This window comes from Chelonoidis abingdonii, chromosome 11, assembly GCF_003597395.2.
Source record: "Chelonoidis abingdonii isolate Lonesome George chromosome 11, CheloAbing_2.0, whole genome shotgun sequence".
NCBI lineage: Eukaryota > Metazoa > Chordata > Testudines > Testudinidae > Chelonoidis > Chelonoidis abingdonii.
The window spans coordinates 46,896,007-46,915,901 of NC_133779.1; the positions used below are offsets into that span (position 1 = coordinate 46,896,007).

General features: G+C 48.0%; 1 protein-coding gene across 3 annotated transcripts; it reads left to right on the forward strand.

Annotated features, from left to right (window-relative positions):
- Positions 1-62: 62 nt before the first annotated feature.
- ETV3 (ETS variant transcription factor 3) lies at positions 63-16,968 on the forward strand. 3 transcript variants are annotated; one of them, XM_075071056.1, is made up of 5 exons: positions 63-343; positions 4,971-5,033; positions 6,073-6,310; positions 9,400-9,515; positions 12,117-16,968. In XM_075071056.1, exons 1-5 carry the CDS (start codon positions 220-222, stop codon positions 13,313-13,315), a joined length of 1,740 nt encoding a protein of 579 aa, XP_074927157.1. In that variant the 5' UTR covers positions 63-219; the 3' UTR covers positions 13,316-16,968. The 3 variants fall into 3 exon arrangements, with proteins under 3 accessions (XP_074927157.1, XP_032647953.1, XP_074927156.1); XM_032792062.2 differs by lacking the exon at positions 63-343 and adding an exon at positions 2,102-2,213; XM_075071055.1 differs by lacking the exon at positions 63-343 and having other exon boundaries at positions 4,356-5,033.
- The last annotated feature ends 2,927 nt before the right edge of the window (positions 16,969-19,895 follow it).

Below are 19,895 nucleotides of genomic sequence, written 5' to 3' on the forward strand. Positions count from 1 at the left end.
ACAGCCCCTGCTCCGGAGAATTCACAAGCAGGACATTGCAACAGGTGACTAAACAGGGGAGGGAAGGAGGTAATAGGACCAGATTATAGGAGCAACAGGGAGCACGTATCAGTTACACTGCTCCATTATTAAGATCTGTCAGGACATGGAAACGGTGGTCTGGCTCAGCGTGCTAAGTTTCTTAAAGGACCTGTTAAAAATGAATTAACTCCTAAACCAATGAGCGGATTTACGTGCCAGTTCTCAGCAGATTGGTTCTGCACTCACAGAAGAAGGGCTGGAATTTGGAGGATATGCTGCAGTCTTCAAACATGGAACCACGCCTGGGGCTTCGATACCAAAGGTACTTTCCCCCATGCGCTCCTTTCAGCCTGGCACGAGCACTGCCCGAGCAAGGTGCAGGTGCAGTCTGACTCAGTGGGTTGGCACTCGTTTGCTGGACTGCTGGATGCCAGCCCAGCTGCAAACAGCCCAGGGTGTGCTGCTGCTGCTTACCAGAGCGTGGGAGACACGCACGCAGCCCATTCCCTGGCATGCATGCCCTGGGACTATCCTAGGCTCCCTGGAGTAGCGGAAGCCCTGGCGCCTGGTACCTGCCCTGGCTCTGGGTGCATTCCGTCCGCCCCCTGGACAGCGAAAGGCCTCTTGGAGATTGTGGAAAGGATTGTGGATCCTTCAAGGGAAAGGCTCCCTGAGACTAGTGAATAAGGATCTCCCACCTTGAGCCCTGGAGAGTGCTGCCCCCCAAGAACCCCGATGTGCAATGCATGGACAGGGCCCCCTAAAAGCATCAGACAGATGCCTTCCCCACAAAAAATAGCATGGTGCATGGAGGGTGACTTGGCAGGCTCTCATCTCTGTTCCCCCCCACCAGGGAATGCTGAGGAAAGTGACCCCAGCCTCCCCAGCGTTGCCCCCCATAACCTTGTTGCTAACATGGGGCTCTTGCCCCGTGCAACATCTTCCTAACGTCCTCTCCAGCTGGACCTTCACCTGAGCCCTCCATTGCTATTATTTGTGTGCCAGTAGCACCAAGAGCGAGAGCGTTCAGCTGAAATCCACAGACACAGAACCAGGGCTCCAAAGTGCCCCCAGTCAGACAAACGGGAAGGGACTTGTCCAAGGTCGCACAGCAAGGTCTCCCCCTCCCCCTCTAACCCTCCTCCATTCCCCACTCCTCTTATCTCCCTCATCCCTTCTCTATATTCCCCCTCCCCTCCTTTATGTTCCTTCCCTTCTCTATATTCCCCCTCCCCTCCCTTATGTTCCCTCCTCTCTCTGTCCTTCCTCCCCTTTCCATTCCCCTCCCTTATCTCTCCCTCCCCCTCTAACCCTCTTCCATTCCCCCCAACCCTTATCTTCTTCCTCTCCTCTATATTCCCCCTCCCCTCCCCATTTCCCCCTCTATTGCCCCTCCCCCTAACCCTCTTCCATTCCCCCCTCCGCTTATCTCCTTCCTCTCCTCTATATTCCCCAGCCCCGTCTCCCCCCGTCTATTCCCCCTTATGTCCCCTTTCCCCTCTAACCCTCCTCCATTCCCCCCTCCCCTTATCTCTCTCATCGCCTCTCTATATTCCCCCTGCCCCTTTATCCTCCCTCCCCTTTCCATCCCCCTCCCTCTATTCCCTCTCCCCCTCTAACCCTCTTCCATTCCCCCCGCCCCTTATCTCCTTCCTCTCCTCTATATTCCCCAGCCCCGTCTCCCCCCGCTATTCCCCCTTATGTCCCCTTTCCCCTCCTCCAGTCCCCCCTCCCCTTATCTCCCCATCCCCTCTATATATTCCCCTCCCCCTTATTATCCTTCTCCCTCCCTTTCTCCCCCATCCTTCCTCTTGTTCCCCTCCCCTCCTTTATTCCCCCTTATGTCCCTCTATCCTCCTCCCCATATCTCCTCCCCCTTCCCATTTCTATTCCCGCTTCAGCTCTTGGGCAGTTTTTGTCCCCTCGGGCCACTCGTTGTGGAGTGGTGTGGGTGGGGTGACGCGCGTGTGTGTGTGTTGTGTGCACGGCGCGGGAGGTGACGCTCGGTGGCCGTTGCGCCGGTGGACGCCACTGCGGGGGCGGAAGCGCGTGTTGCGGCGGCGCTTGGTTCGGTTCCCGTGCTGCTGGGCGGGTGGCGAGGGAGGCAAAAGCAGGAGCGAAGGGAGCGAGCGAGGCCAGACACTCGCGACCGCGCAGACTTCCGCCGCCCAGAGCCGCCGCCGGGGACTGAGGTGGAGCGCCGGCCGGGCGGGCCGCCCTCCCGCCGACTCCCGGGCCGCCGCGTGAGCCGCCGCCGCCTCCCGCCCTCAGCCCGCGGCGCCGCCTCAGCCGCTCGTCGGGCCTGGCTGGGGGGGGGTGTTCTGGGACTCATGGGGAGGTGAATACCGTATTTACGGGGGCAGGGCGGTGTCTGGGGGTATCAGGGTGAGGTCAGTGGGGGAGGGGGTTGGCGGCTGATGGGGGGCGTTCCTGGAGAAGGGGAAATAGACGGGACTTGAGCGGGGGGATCCTGTGACTAATGGGGGAGGAATACCGTATTTACGGGGGGCAGGCGGTGTGTGGGATCTGGGGGTATCAGGGGTGAGGGTCAGTGGGAGGGGTGCGGGCTGATGGGCGGGGTTCCTGGAGAGGAAATAGACGTGGACCTGAGCGGGGGGATCCCTGGACTAATGGGGGGAGGGGAATACCGTATTTACGGGGGGGCAGGGCGTCGGGGTCTGGGGAGTATCAGGCGGCTGAGCGGTCAGTGGGGAGGGGTTGGGGCTGATGGGGTGGGGGTCCTTGGAGAAGGGGAAATAGACGTGGACCTTGAGCGGGGGGATCCCTGGATTAATGGGGGAAGGGGACAATACCGTATTTACGGGGGCAGGCGGTGGGATCTGATCAAGGCTGAGGTCGTCAATGGGGGAGGGGGTTGGGGCTGATGGGGGGGGTTCCTTGGAGAAGGGGAAATAGACGTGGACCTGAGCGGGGGGATCCCTGGGACTAATGGGGGAGGGGAATACCGTATTTACGGGGGGCAGGCGGTGGGATCTGGGGGTCAATGGGGGAGGGCGTTGGGGTTGATGGGGGTTCCTTGGAGAAGGGAGAATAGACGTGGACCTTAGCGGAGGAATCCCTGGGACTAATGGGGAGAGGGGGTTACTAGGGGCAGGGGATGGGGGTCTCTGGAGCTGTTGGGGGGCCGAGGCTCAATGGGGAAGGATTTGGGGGGGATATATAAGGAAGGATAGGGGTGCTCTTTGGGGACAGAGAGGGTGGGAGGCTGGATGAGGAAGCAGTGGGGGCTTTGGAGGTCTGTGGTGTCCAGTGGGGTTTGTGTTTCTGGATCGGGTTTTTTGATGGCTGCAGGACAAGGTCAGTTTCAAAGCGGGCCCCTAAGGAGCTGATGGGGGTATTTTGGGGTGGCTCACGGTGGTGGGGTTTGACAAGCCACTAAATAGAAGTGTGCGGGAAGTTCCTAGGACCTGGGGGAGAAGGAGCGTGTGGGTCCATCAGAGGAACTCACCTGGGGAGAGGGGTGTGGTGAGTATTAGGAGAAAGGTGCTGGGGTCTCAGGGGTATTGTTAGTGCTGGGCTGGTTAATCCATTTATTGGCCCTTATCAGCTTCTGCTCTGTTAGGAGAAATTGTTTGCTCTAATCCTGGTTTGTTAGGGCTCTTGGTTTTCTCTCATTAATGACTGACTCCCTATAACTTGAGTGTTTAAACACTGGGGTGGAGGGGGGGAAGGAAACTTACTTTAAATTGTCCTGCCCCACCCACGGTGGCAGTGGAGAGGTTTGGGTGCATTAATATAAATGTTTTGAGGGCCCCAAAGGAAGGTTCCATAGAAATTGAACATTGTTGTTCACATATTAGGATATAGGATACCTCCCCCCAAAATGGGGTTGCACCCATAACCTCAAGCAGATAGGGTTATGCTTATAAATTAAATACTGATGAATTCTGTAACCCTGCCAATTCCAATCTTTATTTACTCAGCTGGAAATTTAGACTATAGGGAACAAGATTTTTTTGTTTCTGTTTTTTTTTAAACTTATTGTAGAAGAAAGAAACCAACTGGTTCTTCCATTTTTAGAGGGCAACACTCTATTCTCACCTACCTCCATTCCCCTGCTTTCCTTAGCTTTACTGTTTCTAAACATAGATCTTAACAGGAAACTTCATTGAGGAAGTATAAATCTTTAACCAAACATTCAGTCATCCCTACGAAGGGCTGAAACAAGGTTTAATTTCCACAGTCTTGATGGTGGATACTGTTCGCAAGGGACTGTGTAGACCGATCTAGGCCTAATTGTGGCCCCCCACTTATCTTTCAACTTGAATAGAGATGCACATCTCCCTCCCCCCCGGTCCACTGGACAATTGCAGTGCTTTTTGATGTCTCTTTGCTTGAATAATGCCATGGGTAGTAGGAACTTATGTGTTTACGTCCTGTACCTCAGAATATTCTTGGGAACATGAAATGCCTATATCTAAGCCTTGCTCTGTGTGATCAAGAAAAGCACATGCAGGTAGTTCTTAACACAGGGTTAATTGGCCTAAAGAAATCAAAATCAGATGTGCATTCTTGAGCGGAATTCAGATGTTTGGATATTTTTTTCCCTCTTGCTGGTACATCTGGGTGAGCTCAGCAGCTTGTGTATTTTGGCACTCAGGCCTGTCTAGTAACAGAAGACAAACTGTTTGGCTTGTTTTGTCTGTCTCATGGTCCTGTCTTGCTGTAGTGTTTGATTTTTATATTTCAATGGCAGGTCAGGAGGGAAGCAGATATTAAATGCTGTGTGGTTTTAAGTCAGGTACTGGTAATGATGGCTGCTAATAGCAATGAAATCTGGGTACCATCTCTTGGAGTTGGGAGTATTATCGGTTGGGGGTGGCTACTTTGTCTAAGGGAGCTTTATACAGGAAGGAACAAGATTCAAAGTCCTGTGGGTAATAATTGCATATTGATATGGTTGTTGCTTATTTCCTTTTATTCCACAGTCAGCAGGAGGGAGAAAATGAAAGCAGGCTGCAGCATTGTGGATAAGCCAGAAGGAGCAGAAGGTAAGGAAGTGTGTATAATGTGAGACTCTGCACACTGAGAACCCTTTAGGTGTTTCTGACAGTGTAAAGGCCCCTTTGTCAGAGCTGTGTGTGGATGGGAATCAGGCCATCAACATTAATATCAAACAGCTCTGTAATTACGTTATAGGTGAGGTCTGGTGTGCTGTGAGTTTTGGATTTAGAATCACACAGAGCAGTTACTGGGTTAAGACTTGAATACATTTTCCTATAGATGTTTTCCATGCAGGGTTTGTGATCTCTGACCTTGGTTCATGCCTCGCTATGCCTTGTAACTATTTTCGTACCCAATTACTGTCTGATATGGAGGTGTAACAGAGGTCATCCATCCGTAAGACAGCTTGGCTTAGCACAGTTCTCAGAAGAACCCCAAACCACCCTATCCACAATGATCTGGGAAACCCTGCACCAATAGTTATGCTGGAAAACAGTTCTGACCCAGCTAAACTTGACAGTCATTCATAAGCACCTGTCACCATGGCTGAAAGTGGTGTAGACTAAGGTTTCCTCTTAGAGGCTGGGCAGGTTACTGGATTTGTTGAAAATTGTGGGTGCTCAAAACCTCTAAAAATCAGGCCTCTCGTTTAGATGCCTAAATATGGATTTAGCTGCCTGATTTTAGACACCCAAGTACAAAAATATGGCCAAGATGTCTGGTGTGTAAAGATCCCTTTTCATTCTTTCTGGTTCTTCTAATGTCTTTATCTTTAGTTCTTGCTTCTGTTTGGTTTCACAATGTTGATTTTTTGCATTTTCCTCTCTAGGGAGGCGGTATTGCGTTGTTACCGTAAGGGCCTGCTGGACAGGACCCTGGAGTTCTAGTCCTAATGTTTATACTATAGTAGCGTGTAGAGACCGTAACCAAAATCACAGCTCCATTCTGCTAGACGCAGTGAAAAGCAGCCACTGCTTTAAATACCTTACAATTGCTGAGCTCTGCTCCTAGCTCCAGTTTACTATCTATTCTTTTGTTTTAATGGCTTTTCATTATTTCACTCTGTTGCTTTGGGTTCTGTTCAAGGCTATCACTTCCCAGAGTGGGCATACAAAACTGAATCCAGCCCCGGCTCCCGTCAGATCCAGCTCTGGCACTTCATCCTGGAGCTACTGCAGAAGGAGGAGTTCCGCCATGTCATCGCCTGGCAGCAGGGCGAGTATGGGGAGTTTGTGATCAAGGATCCAGATGAAGTGGCGCGTCTGTGGGGCAGGAGGAAATGCAAACCGCAAATGAACTACGATAAGCTGAGCCGGGCCCTCAGGTAAATGGAAGGATGCTTGTAAACAATTGTTGACGAGGGTGAAATTTTCAGAATGGGGCTGACGGAAGGGTAGCTGGAAGATGGGGCTGATTCATGTAGAAAGTTGATTGTGGAAATTGACTCCTCTTCTCCCCCCTCCCACCACTCAATTGCCCCTAAACTTTGGAAAATTATGGGATCATCTGATTGGTTGATACAGTTGTATTTGGAAAAGGTTGGACAGACATGAGGAGGAAATGGCCACATGGTTGCCAAAGGGTTGTGACATAACAGCAGATTTGTCCTCTACCCAACTGTGGGGGGAAATGCCATAAATTTGCATTTATAACTTGAAAATCATTGTAATCAGGATGATTTACTTCTCGGGAGCTTTCCTGTCTCTCTTCTTCCTCCAATTCTGATACCTGCTTGAGTATTATAGATGTTGCAGGAAAAAACATTGGCTTATTCCATTATTCCATCAGTGATACAATTTCTGAGAAAGCAACTCCCTGGTTTAAGACCAGTTCCTACTTCTACAGAATTAGAGGGTGAAAACTTGGGATTAAGGTTCTTTCTTGATTCTACAATCAGTTGTTTTACAGTAGTTGTATTTCCCTTGTCTTTATCCTGGCGCTCGTATCTATAAATGTAAGTCACAGCGCAGTGGGATCCTGGTCTCACCCTTAGGTGCTACAATAATACAAAAATAATCATCATTGGCCCCCCCTCAGTGTTCTTCTGCACCTGCTGTGGCAGTAAATTCAGCTGTGCTGCATTAGAGCTCAGCTCTAACCTGCTAAGAGCTGTTGACATCATAGGAGTGTGAACCAGACAGAGGGTAGTATATAGCCAGTAGTGTCATTTGGTTTAGTGGTGGCAGGCAGGGTGATGAGGGTTAATCAGTTTTTACTGTGCTCTTCTGAAGCTATTAGCAAAGTTCTGTTACCTTTTCTCCTTGCCAGCTTCAATCCTAGTTCTTGAAATCTTCGCCCTGCGTAACCTTCACCAGAACACAAACCGGTTTTATTTACCCCCTTAAAGAGCTTTTCAGTCTCTGCTCTGTAGTTTGAAACGGGAAGCAGCTCAAAATGGGCACAGTCCTGTTGGCTGGGGAGATGTAGCCTGGTCAGAGCTGTCATTATAAAGATGACACTGGGCTCCGTTCTGAGAAGTTGTGGTGTTACCAACCTCGCTAATAACATGGGCCTCGCTGTCATGTGCCCTCTGATCCCTCCTGGGCAGGGCAGGCAAAGATAAACAAGGAAGCAAACAAAACAGACACATAATGGAACAGGAAGGAAATAATAAATTGAATAACACCAAGGCTGCAATTGATGTATGGGAGTGGAAAAAACTCCACCTGCCTGATCCAGCCATGCCTTGGTTCCTCGATCGCACTCAGAACTTTGCTGAAGTGAGATTAATCAGCAGTGCTGGCACAAGCAGCCACCTCAAGTAGGAAACCTTTGTGTTCCCACCCCCTCCCTGTATTCCAGCTGCTTGAAATCTTGCCATCTGTGCAAACACAGGGTGCCCACAACCAAGATTTTAAATAACAAGGGGTGAATCGTATGTAGTATTTCAGTGTACTGGTTAGGCCTACACTGTGAGCTAGGATTGTGATTTCCTGTTTGCGTTGCCATGCAGTAGCTCTCATCGAGCTAGCGTGCTAAAAACAGGTGTGTAGCCCTGGTAGCACAGGCAGCCGTTCTGAGTGCAAACCCACTTAACCCCGCAGGTGCGAAGGTGGCTTGGCTAACCCACACAGTCGCTCGCCGCTACCTGAGCTAGTACTACCATGGCTACGCTACAATTTGTAGTGTGCTACCTTGATGTGAGCTAGAGCATGTCTTCTCAAGCTGGGAATCACACCCCAAGCTCATAGTGTAGACATGGTCACTGGGAGCCCGCGGACCAAGGTTAGCCCTGGTGCTAGCAGGTATGGTCCCCATGGGAGTTTGTGGCCGGGGGAGGTGCTGCTGCCCCCAGGCTGATTTCAGCCAGGTTCTGATTTCCTCGCAGATGTGCAGCACCTGGATTTCGTTTGGCTCCATTAAGGCTCCATCCCCATGGATGAAGCTTGGCTAGCTGAGTAGCAGCACTGCTTATTTGTAGTCTGACCAAAGGATTTGAGAAAGGAGGATGTATCAGGAATAGTAATACACAGTGATGGGTAAATCAGACCACAGAGGGGAAGTCACTCGCCCGAGCTCACAGGCAATTCAGTGTTAGAGCTTGGGACAGAATCCAGGTCTCCTGAATGCCCATCCATTGCCCCGGACCATGGTGTCTCCTATAGCATCCAAGAAGCTGGAGATGGAAAGGACCTTTGAGGGCATCTCTGCTCACCTTCTAACAACACAATGACACTTTTGGCAGCAGATCCACTGATGCCATTGAGTGGGCGCTCCCATATGCTTTCAGAATGTGAGCTTTACTTTAATCCAGACTGTTTTATGGACACGTTCCTTCCCATTCTCAATCCTTTAACATCCCTGTGGCAACAGCAGCTACTGCTTATATGGAATAGAAGCCACAGAAAAGTAACATACTTCGCTATCTTTAATGGAATTTAGCAGTTGGAAATGATGAGCCAGTACTATGTGCCCGGCCAGCTCTCTGGGCTGCCAGCAAGCCCTCTGGGAACCACAGTCCTAGGAAGCCCTGTGTTGGGAGGCAGTGTCACTGACTTCACCCTTTGGGAGGCCTGGTAGAGAGAGTGCTGCAGTGGGATCTACAGTTTTATTCCCAGCTCTGCCAGGCCTGCTGGGTGACCCTGGGCAAGTCACTTTGTCTGTTTCCTCATCTGTAAAAAGCGGATAATGGTACTAACCGTCACAAAGTGCTTTGAGACCAATGGCTGAAAAGAGCTAGAGACAAGCTAGGAATTATACTTCTTTGGAAACTTTTCCTGTAAACAACCTCAATTTTCATGTGCTTAATTTTACTCTTCTTCTCTGAGTAGCTTTATTTCTTTGTAGACAGTTGGAACCTGGACACAGTAGAAGGAAGGCAGGCAGGCCTTAGAGTGGCTTAAGCAAGAGACATTAAGCTGTATTGCATCTGACTGGCAGAGCTCTTGATAGCGTTTTAATTTTTTTTGACAGATATTATTACAACAAGAGGATTCTTCACAAGACAAAAGGCAAAAGGTTTACCTACAAGTTCAACTTCAACAAGCTGGTGATGCCCAACTATCCATTTATTAACATACGGCCCAATGGTAAGCTGGAAACGGGGTTCCTGTCAAATCTTAATCAATGGGCGTTGATTGGCAGCATATGGAACGCTGAGCCTATGCTGTGATGTGCCTGTAGTGCAGGGAGGCAGCTAAAATCACACCCAGTGATCTGCACAGGTTCCTTCCACAGTCTCTCATTTGTCCAGGCTTCCAAGCAATCAGTGCTAATAGGGTGAGAATGTCAGTACTATGGTGATTCTTAAACTGGGGTGCACTTCCCCTCCGTTTGCCCTCCTGTAGCAGCCTTCAAGGCAAGCTCAAGGCATATAGGCTTTCTGTGTAAGCTTGGTTGGTTGGTTGTCTTTACTGGATGTTGGGGGTTTGCTTCGCTCGCTGTTGTATTGGAGTGTCTTGTCCTTCTGATAATAGAGGGTTTCAGTTCTATTGCAGGGACCTTGTCGTACATGCTTGCAAAGCACCCTGTACGTTTATGGTGCCGTATAAATGTGACCTTTCCTGTTACGATGTCCAGAGGTCTCTGGGACTAGCTGCATGTAAATGTTATCAAAATGTTCACAGCCTAAAGACAGCAATAAAGAGCTCCCTGCTCTCCTGAAGAGCAGTTAAACCAGCTCTTATGCTGACAGCAGTCCTTGTTTGCTGTGTTCCTGCCCCTTTTGTGTCAAGCAGAACAATTCGTGGCTAAATTGCTCTGGCTTTCAGGAGAATTTACTATCAAGTGCAGATCAGAGCAGCTTCCAGTGGTAGGTTTTGACTGGCTTGTGAGTCACGGGAGCTCCTGAACTCTTATGGTGACCCAAATCCACAGTGGTTTAGCAGGGTAGCCACAAGGTGCTTAGACAGGAAGCATCGGTGTTGGCCATAAGAATGTTCAGGGCATTGAGTCTCTTGTCTTTGAGTCAGTAAATCCTGAGTATAAGTTCCACACCAGGGTTTGGGCTAATGCCAGCATTAATGCTGTAATTATATTGTCAGAGGGTCCATCCATCTTGAGTTCCACTCTGGGTTTTGCGGTGGAATTTAAGATGCTCCTAGGATTGAGGGCTGACTCCGGAATCATAGGGAGCACACGGCCCCAGGAAAGAATGCATTCTAACGTTACAAGTGCCGTTGGTGGGTGTAGAATGGCACCTGCATATCTAAACAGCCCCCATGCTCATCAAGGAGGATCATGTTGAACATGATCAGTGGGATCCTTCTGGGAGCCATTATGTTTGGGGCCTAAACTGCAGAACTCAGTTCTGCAAGGAGTTGGATCAGAAGGGACCCTCGCCTGGCCATGTTCAGAGCGCCATGCAGGGCTCACCTCATCAAGAAGGCCTGATAAATGGCTGAAGATCAACCTAACAAAGAAAAGGGGATAGTGTTTGTGGAGACTGAGTGGTGGCAGCTATTCAAAGTGGGGGATGCTAGTCTGTGAGAGAGACGTTTGTTATCCTTACTGCTGTACTTTGTGCTTAGCTACCACGATGACTGGGGCACTTCATAAATACCTAGCTAGATCCTGGCTGTGCAACCACTGAGCATCTAACTCCGCATTTGGCAGTCTCAACCATGAAAGACCAGAATTGTGGTTTCAAAGAGCCTGTCCTTTGAGAAAACATCCACCCTGGGGTAGGAGCCAATGGAGGAGCAGAAAATGCCATGAAGTAGAGTTACTTCCCCCATGTGAGAAGTGTCGCATGTAGGGAAGAAATGTATTTTCCAGGTGCCCTGAACCCAAGCATGAGGGATATAAAATGTAGCGTGAAGCTGCACTGCAGATCTATAATTACTACAGCAACAAGTCTGAGCAGTTCCACCCCAACATTGCTCACTACTGCTCCTGTTTGCTGCCACTCCCTCCTGTCCCTGGGGCATGCATTTAAAAAAAAAAAAATAGTTTGGAGACTTGGAATGCATCTGTCTAATTACAACCTGTTTTCTTTCCTCCTGGCTGGGGCTGGGGGTTGGGATATTAAACCTGTTTGGGGCACTGGAATCCGATTTCCCCTCTCCCCTTTCTTTTGTGTGCACTTTACCAGGTAGAAGTGTTTGGGTCTCTTTGTGTCTGAGGTGAGAGCAGGCACAAAACTGCAGTAATCAGACTTCTGTTAGTAATAGCAAATATTTAAGCACAAGGGTCTTCTCAAGCCTTCAGATGGGAGTTGTCTGAAATGGTGGGGAAACGTCTGAGATCAAATCTCTTCCATTCTGGAAAAGCACAAACGGGTGGGTTTTGAATTTGTCATAAGAATTGGAGCTTTATCAGTGGTGTGTGTAGTGGCTTCAATAAAGCTGTATTGCATAATGTCTGTCATGCATGTTTCCTCCTCAAAAAGCCTCTCAGTTAAACAGGAGAGCAAAGGAGAACTCGAGAGAGACAGAAGGGGCAGGGGAAACATGTTTGGATCCGAAAATCACCAATTAGTTGCTAGTCGAAATGAGGGGAATAAAGAGCAGGTTTCTAATGCTGCTCCCAGCCAATCACCTGTTACACTGCTGAGCATATGTGGTGCTTTTATATTACATTTTTAAGTATCTCCAGTTGAAGCCCCAGCCATGAAGCTCTTACATGTGACACTTTCCTCCCTGGCCATGTGGGTTCCTAACACTTCTTTCTCATTCTCTCCCTTGCACCAGGTGTTGTCCCACAGAGTGCCCCACCCATCCCCACCGCTTCGTCCCGTTTCCATTTCCCACCCTTGGACAGCCACTCTCCCACCGAGGACGCCCAGTCCAGCCAGTTCTCCGGTGGATCCCTGGGGCCATCCAGCCAGGAGCCTCTGAACGACAGCAGTGACAGGAAGCCTGACGTGCCAGAGTTGGAGGATGTCTCCTCAGACTGGCGGCGTGGCGTGGATCTCATGGCTTCTCGGAATGCAGTGGGCCCTGGGAGCATCAATAATCAGAAGCGCAAGCCAGAAGTCATGCTGCCTGTCTTCACGAGGCCTGGGATCTATCCGGATCCTCACAGTCCTTTTGCCGTGTCCCCTCTTCCAGGACGCGGTGGGGTCTTAAATGTCCCAATCTCGCCTGCCTTGTCTCTGACTCCAACCCTCTTCTCCTACAGCCCCTCGCCAAGTCTCAGCCCCTTCACAGGTAGCAGCTGCTTCTCTTTCAATCCTGAGGAAATGAAACACTACCTGCATTCACAAGCCTGCTCGGTCTTCAACTACCACCTGAGCCCGCGGACTTTCCCCCGCTATCCGGGGCTCATGGTCCCACCACTACAGTGCCAGATGCATCCCGAAGAACAGCCCCAGTTCCCGATCAAGCTACAGCCTCCACCCGTGGGACGGAAGAACAGAGAGAGACTGGAAAGCACTGAAGAGGCAACTGCCCCCCAGCTAGCTTCTGCTTCACCCAGGATTAAGGTTGAGCCCATAGCGGACAAGGAGCTTGAGAGTGAAGAGCCACCAGCCAAAGGGAAGGACAAAAGTGAGGAGGAGGAGGAAGGGCCTGGCATGGTGATGCCAAACACCAGCCTGGAAGGAGAGAGGGGGGCTGTATTTGCCAGGCCAGCTGTTCCATCCTGGCCCTCAGCACCACCAGCACCTACCCGAATAAACTTCCCCACCGAAGAATCTCAGGGGCAAGGGGAAGGAGGTGGAGAGAAGCCATCCAGAGAGCCGGTGGGAGACACCGGGGTGCAGGAAAAGAGAGAGGATGCCCTGATGCCACCAAAACTGCGTCTGAAACGTCGTTGGAATGGTGACCGGCAGGCTGAAGCCCCCGAGGAGCATCAGAACGGGAAGCTGCACTGGAATGGCGTGCTGGGTGCCTCACACCTTGTCCCGCCACCCAAGGCAGTGACAGCCACAGCTGCATCAGACACCTAGGAACTAACTGGAAAGCGCTACAGTCCGTTTGTATTAGAATCCATGTATTTATGTAGCAAAGTTGCAAAGGGGGCGGGGGACTAGAATGCTTTGATAATTCTAGGGACTGGGACTTTGGTTTTTTGTTTTGTTTTAATTTGTTGAATCGAAGGTGAAACTCTGCTTGTCCTGGTTAGGAGAGGGAGGCGCTAACCTCTTCTGTGCGTGAAGTCAAGACCTTGCGCAAACTCCAGGAAAACCAAGCCACAGTCTCTCCAGTGAGGCTTATGAACTCCAGACATAATTTACTTTATATTCTCTAGTATTTATAGAAGCAGGAATCTGAATATAGTTTCTTTTTATGGCGTCGGGTGCGGCAGTGGAAAAGATTTCCTAAACAGTTCAATCGGAGATGCGATTTTTTAATTTTTTTTTTGTCGGCATCACGAGCTGTCGCTCTTTTCAGCGGTTTGGCGGACAGGAATGTTGCACTGTCTTTAAATTGAAACAGAGATTGCAGAAAGACAAACACAAAAAACCAAAACAGTTTGGCGTCAGTAGGAGGAAGCTGCTAAAAACTCAGCAGTCAGTGGTTTTTGAGCTAAGCTATATTTCTGACAAACAACTCTCATTAAGACTTGAAGACACAATGGTTGTTCTTTCAGCCTTCTTAAAATATTGAAAAAGCCATGAGCAATTGTAAAATCTTTCAGGGAAGAGAGTAGTGGAGTGGGAAATATAACCTAATGCCTTTAATAGAATGCATTAAAATATACCCTAGGTTTTTTCTTCTTTCTAATAGTATGGGTGGGGTGGGAAAGTGATTGGAAGATTAACCCTCTAATTTGATTGTGGTGAGTTCATGGAAAAGGAATGAGAGCTTTGTTAAATCTACTCCCTTTATTGTTTGGTTCCCCTATCACTTTGAGTCATGCCTTAAGTACATAGATACACTTTATGTGATCAGGGTCTGTTGATAGAAGAAGCTTGTATAACAGCTGGATCATCTTGACCGAGGTTGGGTTTCCATTTGGTATTGGGGGTTTGTCTCACTTTTAATACCATTGGGAGGAAAACGTTGTTTAGACTGACTGCGATGGGTGCGGGTATAAAGGATTGTGTGGAGGGACCGGAACAGGGCAGGGTGACATTGAAGACAGTGGTCCAGTGGGGGCAAGAGAGGTTCAGAGGTGAATTTTAGAGGGCAAGCTGGTACTGTAGTGCAGTTTGGTGAGTGGTGGTGGCTACTCAGACCTTGTTTTGTAAATCTTGCCACATTATTTGCGATAAACCTGCTGGTTCCCTGGATAGCTATGTTTTTCATTAGACTAATTGGCCTGGGCTTTGGATTACACCAAGGAATGTGATTCTTTCCTGTTGCATTGGGACTAATTTCTAATGATTCCTTGAAAGGCACTTGAATGATTGGTCTCGGCAGGGATAAAGTCGTATATATAGTGTTGTTGTATATTCAAGCAAGTCTAGGAAAGCGGTTTTGAGCAGGCTAGCTACTTTACTAGAGAACTTAGTATGTGTGAGCAGAGTACTACTTGCATACGCTATTATGCAACTATAAACCTGGTCTACATGGTTAAGAGGGAAGTTTGCCTGCTCAACTTGGAGCCAGTGAGTTGAAAACGTGACCATAAGGCCCTGCTTAAGCAGAATGGTGTACATAGTACAAGGAGCATTCAGAGACGAACTGCTCTGTTTGGTAACTACTGCCTGAGAGGCACTGGCAGAAACGTATGTAAATCAAGGGGCGGAGAAGGGGTTGTGATCTCTTTACTGGGGCAGCTCCGTTTAGTTGCAGCATCTGTGCCATGGGGCAATTCCCCCTTCATTCCCAGCTGCCCAATCTGTGCACGCTGCATTAGAACCCACTGACTTCCTAGCTCCCAGTTCTTGGCCGTAAATCATTCCCCCACAGGGTTGCCTTTTCAGCATCTAGGTTTACCTCCAAATTTGGAAGTGAGCATGGGTGGGGGGGAAGGGAAAGGCATTCCTGTCTTTCGGAACATCCCTTTCCCGAAGAGCGGGCCAGCAGATGTCAGTATGAACTCAGGAATAGAAACTCGAGGCCTTTCGAATCAGTAATGCATATCTTCATCCCCATCATACCCAAGTGCCAGAATCAAGGGATGCTGCTCCCATTTGAGGGGAAATAAAATCACCCGTTTCGTGCTTCTTTTTCCAAATGAAAGTTAAAACTACATTTAAAATGTTATTTGGCTTTAAAAGTTTGCAATCGGTTTGGGTTGGGGGTGGGAGGGTCGATTGTCATTGCACTGCAAACTGGGATCTCCAAGTTCAGGGATAAAGGACTCAGGTTCTCAGGACAATGGACCAGTGAATGCCGGGTACATCGGCGTTGGGGTGATGTGTTCAGCTTTGGAGAAGGGGGCGGCAAAGCCCATTAGGCAGCGTTCCTCTGTTCCCCAGCTGGCTCAGGAAGACACCTCTTTGCAAAGGTGTTCCTCCTGACCACACTTAACATTGCCAGCAGCTTAAAGGAGGAAGCTTATAAATACATTTTAAATAAAATAGATATATATTCCAGTGTGCCAAATATTTAAACTTTTAAAGTTTAAATGGTTGAAATCTCAGCGTGCACCTGTATTAACTAATCAAGAGCATGTTAATGTTTTAAACCATTTTCGCTTTGTTTAGCCATAGAGAATCTGTAGGAAAGGAACTTTAATGAGACAACCAGCTCTAATCTGAGGTTAGAGGGGGAGAATTGTCAGGGCAATGCCTAGGGTTGGGAATGTTAGCTGAGCATCTCCCCTCGGTGTTGCAAAATTGTCAAGCCCTGGGGGTCAGTCTGCTCAGTAATGAAAATTATTCCTTGCATCCCCCAGGGAAGGGTGAGTTGGGTTTTGCAAGGCTATAGTAGCTGGGGGTGGTATTTGGCTAATACTGCCCTGCTCCACATAGGGAATTTAACCTCTACAGTACTGTGTGGGTGAAGAGAAAGGAATGGCCTCCTCTTGAAGCATTAAAACCCTAGTGACAAGCTGTCACTGTCTTCGCCTACAAGACAGGTTAAATCCATTGCTTGGTTGTCTTATTTTTTTATTTATTCTATAATTATGTGTTTATTTTATAAAGTAACTTTTTTCTTTTTTTTCCTCTTACGGTTCCTGGTGGGTTTTAAAAAGGATTTCTTCTCTTGGTTTGAAATATTTTTAATCAGATTGTTTTTTAAAAAAAAAAAACCTGTTAAATTTTGGTGTGTTTTTAAGGAGAAAAAGTATTTACTGATAGAAAGTTTTTTTTAAAAAAAATAAATTCACTTTTTGTGAGGCATGTTCTTTGACTTTATTAGAGTTGATTCAGCAGGGATTAATATGGATGCATACACTCTGTTAGCTTGAGCTATCTGTCCACTGAAAGCAGAATTAAGTGTGTGTATATGTACATAAAAATGTAAAGTAGTCTTTAAATACTCCATTGTGCAGTGCCTTTAGCTGTCCCACTTTCTATAAAGTCTTCAAAAAAGTTTGCATATATATATTATATATATATATGAAGTAATGTTATAGAAATATATGTATAATATACATATTTTTTCCAGGGGTATCTGATAGCTCTGTATTTTGTTATGGAAGTTGAAAGAAAAAAAAAGTATTTTACCTCAAATTAAAAAGTTAAATAAACCTTTTAAATAAGTCGTCAAGGTTTTTTTAGTTTTTGTGCTTTGTCAGATTCTGTCTATATGGTGCCCATTAGCAGAGTATCTTCATGCCTCAGACACGCTAATGCATGGATGTTCACATGCATGGTGAGATATGGGCAAGAATCTCCCACATTTTACAAGATGGGAAGCAAATAGATTAAGTGATTCAACTGTTGTCTTACAAGAAGTCTCCAGCAGAACTGAAAACTGAATCCAGATCTTCCAAGTTGATTGCTTTAACCACAAGACTGATCTCGGCACTCTGGTGCCTAGCTGTTATATAGCACTTTGAGACCTGCGGAGGAAAAGTTCTCTTACAAAAGGTCAGTATGACTATCTGCGTTGTAGGGATGGTGAAACTGAGGCACAAAGGGGGGAGTGAATTGACCATCGTTGTATGGCAGAGCCATGAGTAATACCCAGGTGTTCTGATTACTAGTCCTGTGCCTTAGCCAAGGACCATTTTTTACAGGCTTCCGTAAATGCCACTTGCATACAGAATCTCGTCGCATGCATTTCTCTAACAACCCCCCCTCCTTTCTCCTGCTAATGGAGATCAGTATTTCCTTCTCCACAGTGCGCTGTCAGTAGCCATGTCATTGCTCCCTTAAACCCTTGAGTATGCCTCCTCTTCTGACTGTCACCATGACTGCTCTCTCCTTGGTACACATGCAGCTTTGTAACCTGGCAGCTTCGTGCTCTGCTGCTTGTGGTTCCTCTGGCCTGCTGTAAACTGCGTCCTGGTCCTCACGGCCGACACCCACATGCTGGTCATTCTGAACATTCCTTTGTGGAGATGCACAGTGCGTTCTGGCTGTTCGTATTGATGATACTCATGTCCTCCAGCGGGAGGTGCTCACAGAATGAGTTTGCCCTGTAGCTATTTTCCCCATCTCTCCAGAGAAGCGTGTGACCTCAGTGGCATGTTTCGGCTCCCCCATCTCTCATAGCTGGAGAGCAAACTCGAACCTGAATTTCCAGTGACTGGCTACTGTCCAAACTGTACAGATGGAGGCTCCTCTTGGAATGCGTGTGGTGAGTTAAGTTTTGGCGCCATTCGTGTACTGGAACTCGTCTGACTTTGGAGTTGTGCAGTTTTTTTGCCAGTGTCCTATTTTAACCTGCTCGTGTGCTCCGAGCGAGGCTGAAGAGGTGCCAAAGGCAGCTGGCTGCAGTGCAGTCATCCCATCATCTTGTCGTAATTATCCTTGGGTTTAAGTGCATTGTGTTCTTGTGCCCATCTCTAGCCCCTTCGTCCAAGCCTTCCCATGTACAGGGTATTTTTTGTTTGCCATTTTAACCCTGCCCTCTGAATAACACTAACCGACATAGTTGGGATAGATAAGCAGCTGTTAAAGAGCTACTGAAGAACTAACCATGCACCCCCTATAATGGAAGACATCCACTCAACGTGCAGTGGCAGACAACAGAGCAAACAATGTTGGGATATATAAGACAAAATATCGTATTGCCTCTATATAAATCCACAGTGCGCCCACATCTTGAATACTGCATGTAGATGTGGTCACCCCATCTCAAAAAAGATATATTGGAATGGGAAAAGGTTCCGAAAAGGGCAACAAAAACGATTAGAGGTATGGAATAGCTTCGGTATGAGGAGAGATTAATAAGCCTGGGACTTTTCAGCTGGGAAAAGAGACGGCTAGGGGATATGATAGAGGTCTATAAAATCATGACTGGTGTGGAGAAAGTAAATCAGGAAGTGTTATTTACTCCTAACACAAGAACTAGGGGTCACCAAATGAAATTAATAGGCAGCAGGTTTAAAATAAACAAAAGGAAGTATTTCTTCACCCAATGCACAGTCAGCCCGTGGAACTCTTTGCCAGAAGACGTGAAGGCCAAGACTACAACAGGGTTCAAAAAAGAACTCTATAAGTTCCTGGAGGATAGGTCCATCAGTGGCTACGAGCCAGGATGGGCAGTTATGGTGTCCCTAGCCTCAGTTTGCCAGAAGCTGGGAATGGGCGACGGGATGGATCACTTGATTCCCTATTCTATTCATTCCCTCTGGGGCACCTAGCATTAGCCACTTTCAGAAGACAGGATACTGAGCTAGATGGACCTTTGGTCTGACCTAATATGGCCATTTGGCTGTTCTTATGTTAACAGGTGGGGAATCCTCCAGACAACACCTGGCCCTAACAAGCTGTATCACTGAAGTGCTAGTAAATGGTCACCATTTTCCCCTCATTCCTATAACTGCGCTGTAGACTCTAAGGAAAACTTAACTGTTTCATTTGACTATCTGAAATTTTGCCTGGTGAGATTTCCTGCCATGAATATGAGTTATGTGCTGCGGTGGAGCTTGATAACCGCAAGGTTGGCAGGTTAAAGGATGAAACGTGTCTTTGAAGCCTAGGACTGTGCCAGCGGCTAGCATCGATCCCAGCAGCAGGAATCCATGGAAAGCTCTCCTTGGTTATCAGAGGAGGCCTTAATTGCTCAGTGATGGTACTGATGTGCGAGTCTCCTGGTGAAATAGGCTTCAGCCCCCCACCACTGGGACCCTGATATTGGATGGTCAATAGCAGAAGCCTTTTCACCCTCCAGATAAGACTGAGTGGTATCGCTAGTGCAAATGTTGGACGTCGATACAGAAGGCTGTGGAGTGCAGGCTTTTTCCAACAGGTGTGATGTGGCCAAAGTGAAAGGAATGGCTGGTGCAAAGTACAACAGAGCCAGGGTTAAACCCACTCATAGTTTTAATGTCTCCCATGAGCACACACTCACTTTCTCTTCCATCCAATGCCTGTCATTTGAAAGCTTATTTTGATTTAGCTTGAAGAAGTTCCTAATAGACTTTAAACACAAATAAGTCCAGTTTAAACCTAAATAAGTGTCCACAAAGCAACGGGCAGCAAGATTTTTGTATTGCAGTGGCGCCTAGCAACCTCCATT